We start from the raw sequence: 6,852 nt of genomic DNA on the forward strand, positions 1-6,852 counted from the left end.
TTTTCCCACAGCCCCGGGCCAGTAGTAGGAGCCACGGTATTTAGTGAGCTCCCATGGGATGCGCTGTGCCGAGCGCTCGGGAGGGTACAACAGAAGCCCGGGCCCCGACCCCTGCCCATTCCCCCCTCCTTCCTGAAGGCGGGTCCCCAGCCTGGGGCGAGGTGAGATCTTAGGAGAAAAAGCGTTTCGCAGAAGGGTGGGAGGGAAGGGAGGGGAGGGGCTTTCATTAACCCCTTGGCGGGCGTCTGGAGGCCTCTCCCTTCTCCCCGGTGGGATCCGGGGGCCGGGGTCAAAGCCCGCCGCCAGTCCGACCTCCCCCCGCCCCGGGTGGGCACCGAGCAGCCGCGGACAGAAGAAAGTGGGTGACGGCAACCCGAGGGTTCAGGGCGTCCCCCACTCGGGGACCCCGGCCCCCAGATCCCCACCCTCCCCTCGGCTCGGGGGAACGATTTTTTCTCTTCTGAATCCGAGTGGTGCCACTGAGTCACCCCGTGAGAATGCAGCGGCGCCCTCACTCCCGCAGCCCTCCCGCTCACATTTTCCGCGCTTAGAGCCCCCCCCCCCCCCCCCCACACACACACATATCGGGTTTCCAGAGTCGGGAACTGAAGCTCCGAGGGGGAAAACGTGTCTACCAACTCTTACAGTGTATTTTCCCAAGCGTTTAGTTCAGTGCCCCGCACACAGCACTTAATAAACCCACTTTGAAACCCACTTCCTCGCACTCCACTTGGACCCGCGGATTTAGCCGTAGGTTACCCTCGTTTCTGTCTGCGGCGCCCCGCCAGGGAATAATAACCACAATAATAATAATAATAATATTTGTTAAGTATTTACTATGTGCCTAGCACTGTAATAAGCTCTGAGGCAGGGACGATCGTCAGATGCGACGCAGTCCCTGTCCTTCGCAGGGTTCAGTCTGAGGAGGAGGGAGAACAGGTACCACTTTTAAAGACGAGGGACGCGAGGCCCAGAAAAGCAACTTGCCCGAGGTCACCCAGCAGTCAAGGGGCAGAGGCAGGACTAGAACCCACATCTCCTGACCCCCCCAGTGCCGTGCCCTTTCCATTAGGCCACGCAGCTTTTCAGTTCCCTGAGATGGTCTTTTCAATTCACACCCCCAAGCTGCCAGAAATGTGTATGTGCGGGGGCTTGGTCTCATCCCACGCGTCCACCCACCCCGCAGGAGACGCGGCTACTTGAGGGGAGAAACTTCGGGACGCTCGACCGGAGGTTTAAGGACGGGAAATCCGATAGCCCGAGAGTTGCGTTCAGGTCCAAACGGAAGGTTTGTCCAGCCCCGCGCCGTTCTTCGGCGGGGTCTCTATCGCCATCACTACTTAGGACACTCCTTAAGCGCTTCCTTCGCTCCTGGGAAAGGCCCTAGATTGGACTTGATCCTCTCTGTACCCCTCAACCCTCCTGCCTGCTCCTCGCCATTCTCCCTGTACCTTGTCAACTTCCCCTTCCTCGCCCGTTGTGGGCAGGGATTGTCTCTATCTGTGGCCGAAATGTACTCTCCAAGCGCTTGGTACAGTGCTCTGCACACAAGTGAGCGCCCAATAAATACGATCGAATGAATGACTTGAGCATCTCTGGTAGTTAGAGACCCGGACCGGGACCGGGTCCCGGCCCTCAGGGGGCTCGGCAAGCGTGGCTCCGTGGCAGGAGTCCGGGTTTAGGAATCAGAGGTCACGGGTTCTAATCCCGGCTCCGCCACCTGTCAGCCGAGTGAGTTTGGGGCAAATCACTTGACTTCTCGGTGCCTCAGTGACCTCATCTGTCAAAGGGGGATGAAGACCGTGAGCCTCACGTGGGACCACCTTGTAGCTCCCCCGGCGCTCAGAACAGTGCTGGGCACGGAGTGAGCGCTTAACAAATACCGACGTTATCACGATTCAGAGGAACGAAGACCCCCGCGGCCTTCGATGATCATTATTCGAAGGGAAACGAAGCCCCCCCCCCCCCCCCGTGGCCTCTCCCAGCCGGCCAAGGACTTGGGGCCCCGGCGCATCCTTCCCGCCCTCCCGGGCCGGGCCCGTCGGGGTCGGCCGGTTGTGAGCACCTGCCCCGGCTCCCGGTCCCGCCCGGTCCGGTCCGGTCCCTCGACGGCTTCCCGCCCTGACTCACCAGCAACGCCGCCGCCTCGGGAAGGCTAAAATTAGATCCCGAGGAGGGCAGGGGCGGGACCGGGGAGGCGAGGGAACCGGGCCGGCCGGAGGAGGAGGAGGAGGAGGCGGAGAGAGGAGGGAGGAGCTCCCCGGGCCGGAAGGGTCGTGGCCACCGGCGTGGAACCGACGGGCTTGGGTGGGTGTTTTTTGTGAATGAAGCACGCGGTGAGGTCACGGCATTGTGATGCGGCCGGGAGGTCCCCGCCGAGCCGGTGGCCAGAGAGCCCGGCGCCCCTGAGCCCCGCCGCCGGGGCCGGTGCCGCCTCCCCGGTGCCCATGCCCCCGCCGCCATGGCCGGCCGGTCCCGAGTGGAGCTGCGCGGGGAATTCAGCCTGGGCCCGCCCCCGGGCTCCAGCTACGCGCTCACCCTGACGCGCGAAGGAGAGCTGCACATGGAGCGCTTGGGCGGCCTCGACCCCCCGCTCCCGGCCCCGGCCCCGCTCCTCCTGTCCGACTGCATCAGCTGCTGCTCGTCCCGCGGCCGGGACGCGGGGGACCCCGCGGGCTACCTGTCCCTCGTCTGCTACCCGACCCGGCGGAGGGCGGGGGGCGGCCCGGCCGCCCGGAGGAGGGAGGCCCCCGTCTTCCGCGTCCTCGTGTCCCCCGACCCGGCCGAGAACCTGCGGGTGGCGGAGCTGTGGGCGCGCCGCATCCGGCAGCTGGACCCTCGGGGGCCGCCGCACCCCCGGGACCACGGTGAGCGCGGGGGGGAGGCCGAAGGACCGGCCGCCCGGGCGGGGGCGGGGGCGGGGCCCGGGACGCCGAGGCGGGACCGGCCCGGCTCATTCATTCCTCCGTTCACTGGTATTTATTGAGCGCTTACTCCGTGCGGAGCGCTGGACTGAGCGCTTGGGCAATTCGGCAACGGGGACCATCCCCGCCCTCTGACGGACTTGCAGTCCGATCGGGGGAGAAGAAGAATTATGTTGGTATCTGTGAAGCGCTTACTATGTGCGGAGCACTGTTCTGAGCGCCGGGGGAGAGACAGGGTCTCCAGGTGGTCCCCCGTGAGGCTCCCAGTCTAAAGCCCCATTTTACAGATGAGAAACTGAGGCAGAGAGAAGGGGAAGTGACTCGCTCACAGTCATACGGCTGACAAGGGATTCGAACCCATGACCTCCGACTCCCAAGACCGGGCCTCTTGCCACCGAGCGGTGGGCGCGGGACCGGCTGCCCCGCGAGGAAGGAGGGGCGGGGACCCCGGAGTCCCCTCCCCCTCCCCGGTGGCCGGACGGGGGGAGAGAAAAGTGTATTTTGGTGTACGTGTGCACGCATGTATGCATGTACACAGTTGGAGGAGCAGCGTCGCTCAGGGGAAAGAGCCCGGGCTGGGGACTCGGAGGAGCTGGGTTCTAATCCCGACTCCGCCACTCGTCTGCCCCGTGACCCCGGGCAAGTCGCTTCGCTTCTCTGGGCCTCAGTGACCTCATCTGGAAAAATGGGGATTAAAATAATGTGAGCCCCACGTGGGACAATCTGGTGACCCTGTATCTACCCCAGCGCTTAGAAGAGTGCTCGGCACACAGTAAGCGCTTAACAAATACCATCATTATTCATTAGTATTTTTATGATGATGCATGGATGGACGGATGGACGGATGGATGTCTAGAGGGGTCCCGCCGGACACGTGCCTTCTCCCCTACCCCTGCCCTGGCGGAGTCCGGGCTGGCGGCCAAGCTCCCCCGCCCCGTGCCTGCGCAAGGCCCGCCGCCATTCCGGGATTTTTGCGCAATCGAGGCCCCCCCTTTTCCCCTCGGGCTCCCGGCCGCCCCCCGCCCCCCTCCCGCCGGGGCCCAGTCGAAGGTCCTGCGGATCGACGGCCCTGACTCACCGGCCGCACGGAGGAGGGCGAGGAAACCCCCACCCCCGGCGGAGAGGCCCCTCTTGCAGGGCCCGACCCGCCTCTGTCCGCCCCCCCGACGGCGTCCGGGCTGCGGGGGCGGGGGGGCCCCGGGATCAAGGACCCGAGTGTCCCTTCCGCCCCGGGAGCGGCTGGGACCGACTGTCCCTTCTCCGGGGCCCCTCCTCTAGCCCCCCCCCAGGCCGGGCCCCGCTCCCCCGGGCGTGGTCCGGGGCCCCTCGGGGCCTGGAGCCGGCCGATAAGGCCCGGCCCGGGGCGATGGAGCCAGGTGCGTGAGGTTTGCGGGCGGGGGGCCCCCGGCGGCCCCCTCCCTGCCCGGCCTGTCGATCGGTGGTCTTCATCCAGCGCCGACCGTGTGCCGAGCGCTGCGCTTAGCCCTCCAGAGGGTCCGCTCGGGCGGGAGTTGGCAGACACGTTCCCCGACCACAGCGAGCTTACGGGCTCCCGCGTGGGGCCGGACCGGTCAAGCCGGGGGAGTTTGCGGGCCGTGACGCGTGGGTGAGGGCGCAGCAGTCGGTAGGGGTGGGGGGCTACTACGGGGGTCGCGCGGGAGCGAACGGTCCCTCTGGCCTCCGTCCCCGCGCCAGGCCCGTCGGGGATCTTCCTACCGCGGCCGAGCCGGGTGCTGGTCCTGCTGAACCCCCGCGGGGGCACCGGCCGGGCACTCAAGCTCTTCGAGCAACGCGTCCAGCCCATGCTGGCCGAGGCCGACGTCGCCTTCACGCTGCTGCTGACCGGTGAGTCCGGGGCCGGGCCAGCCGAAGCGGGAGGCCGGGCCGGGGTCGGGCGGGGTGGGTGGGGGAGCGTGACCCGACCGTCCTGCACCCCCCCTTCCCCACTCCCGTCGGGTCCCCGCACAGAGCGACCGAACCACGCGCGAGAGCTGGTGCGGGAGGTGGAGCTGGCCCGCTGGGACGCGCTGGTGGTCATGTCCGGGGACGGACTGATGCACGAGGTGAGGCCTGGCCGGGGGTGGGGGGCCGCGGGGAGGGGAAGGGGGATGCCGTCCCCGGGGTTCACGGGCGGGACACGCTGCGGCCTTGCAGGTGGTGAACGGGCTGATGGAGAGGCCGGACTGGGAAACGGCCATCCGGAAGCCGCTGTGCACGCTCCCCGGAGGCTCCGGCAATGCCCTGGCGGCGTCCGTGAACCACTACGCGGGGTGAGCGGCGAGGGCTCGGCCCCCGGCCTCGGTTTCCCCCCTCCCATCCCCGAGACTCTATCCCGGCCCGTCGGGGGCGAGGGGCGGCGGCCCACGTTTGGCCTGGGGGCTTCTCGCCGCTCTTGGCCTCAGCTGGCCGCCCGGTCCCTCTCCATCTGCTCGGGCTCCTCGCGGCTCCCGGGGGGAGGGGAGGTGTGAGGCCCCGCTTCCGTCTGACGCGGAGGGTCGGAGGGAAGGCGTCGGCGGCACTTCCGCGACCTCTTCTCCGCCCCCCAGGAATGAGCAGGTGACCAACGAGGAGCTGCTGACCAACTGCACGCACCTGCTGTGCCGGGGCCTGCTGGCGCCCATGGACCTGCTGTCGTTGCAGACGGCCTCCGGACGCCGCCTCTTCTCGCTGCTCAGCCTCGCGTGGGGCTTCATCGCCGACGTGGACGTGGAGAGCGAGAAGTACCGGCGGCTGGGCGAGACCCGCTTCACCCTGGGCACGCTGCTGCGCCTGGCCGCTCTGCGCACCTACAAGGGCCGCTTGGCCTACCTGCCCAGGGAGGGCCCGACCCCGCCGGCTCCCGCCTCCAGCGATCCGTCCCCGCCGGTGTCCGGATCCGATGACCCGTCCCCGCCGGCCTCCGGTCCCAAGGACTCCCTGCTGGTGCCCCTGGAGCAGCCGGTGCCAGCACACTGGACCGTGGTGCCCGAGGAGGACTTTGTGCTGGTCCTGGCGCTGCTGCAGTCGCACCTGGGCACAGAGATGCGCACGGCCCCCATGGCGCGCGGCGCCGACGGGATCATCCACCTCTTCTACGTGCGTGCCGGCATCTCGCGCGTGTCCCTGCTGCGCCTTTTCCTGGCCATGGAGCGGGGCGCGCACCTGGACCAAGGCTGCACACACCTGGTGCACGTGCCCGTGTCCGCCTTCCGCCTGGAGCCGCGGGCCGGCCGGGGCATGCTCACGGTGGACGGGGAGGTGATGCCCACCGAGGCGGTGCAGGGCCAGGTGCACCCGGGCCTCTGCCGGATCGTGGGCGGCATCCCTGAGCCAAGCTTGGGCGGTGGGGCGGCGACCCCGGCTTCCTGAGCCGGGGTGGGAGGGAGGGGCCGCTGCCCGGGATCCGAGGCGGCCTCCGGCGGGACCTCCGGGCCCCGGGCAGGAGCCGGGCCCCGTCCAGAGCTCCCAGAACAGGACGGGGGCTAGGCCGGGCCCAACCCCTCCCAGCCCAGCCATCTTCGATGGCCTCGCCTCGCCAGACCACCTCCCCCTGCATGGGGCTTGAGGCCCCAGGCAGGAGCACCCCCCTCCCCCCCTCGAGACTTTGGACCAGAGTCAGGCGGGCAGGCCCGTCCGACCGGCAGCCCCGATCCCCCCCGGGGATGGGCACCTGGGCCTCTCCCCTCGGATCGCCTCCCCGGCCTGCCCTCGGCAGCCATCTGCCCATCTGCCTCCAGGCAGCAGCCTTCCAGAGCCAAAGACCTGGCAATGGACCACGGAAGCAGGAGCAACTGCAGTTAGATACCGGGAAGGACTTCCCCATTAAAGATCGCTGGAAGGGGACAAATTAGGGTTCCGTCAAAGCCCAAATCCACAATCGGGTACACATAGCTGTTGCGCCTCTAGTCACCAGCCCTCCGGGGGTCCTCCCCAATCCGTTTGCACGAAA

At 68.0% G+C, this 6,852-nt stretch overlaps 1 protein-coding gene across 1 annotated transcript; it reads left to right on the forward strand.

Moving 5' to 3' along the window:
* Positions 1-2,265: 2,265 nt before the first annotated feature.
* On the forward strand, positions 2,266-6,750 carry SPHK1 (sphingosine kinase 1). The gene is made up of 5 exons (XM_029057097.2): positions 2,266-2,867; positions 4,620-4,769; positions 4,893-4,987; positions 5,079-5,194; positions 5,471-6,750. The coding sequence occupies exons 1-5, from the start codon at positions 2,462-2,464 to the stop codon at positions 6,270-6,272; spliced, it is 1,569 nt and encodes a 522-aa protein (XP_028912930.1). The 5' UTR covers positions 2,266-2,461; the 3' UTR covers positions 6,273-6,750.
* Positions 6,751-6,852: the final 102 nt, after the last annotated feature.

The sequence above is a fragment of the Ornithorhynchus anatinus genome, unplaced genomic scaffold, assembly GCF_004115215.2.
Source record: "Ornithorhynchus anatinus isolate Pmale09 unplaced genomic scaffold, mOrnAna1.pri.v4 scaffold_264_arrow_ctg1, whole genome shotgun sequence".
In the NCBI taxonomy this organism is placed as follows: domain Eukaryota; kingdom Metazoa; phylum Chordata; class Mammalia; order Monotremata; family Ornithorhynchidae; genus Ornithorhynchus; species Ornithorhynchus anatinus.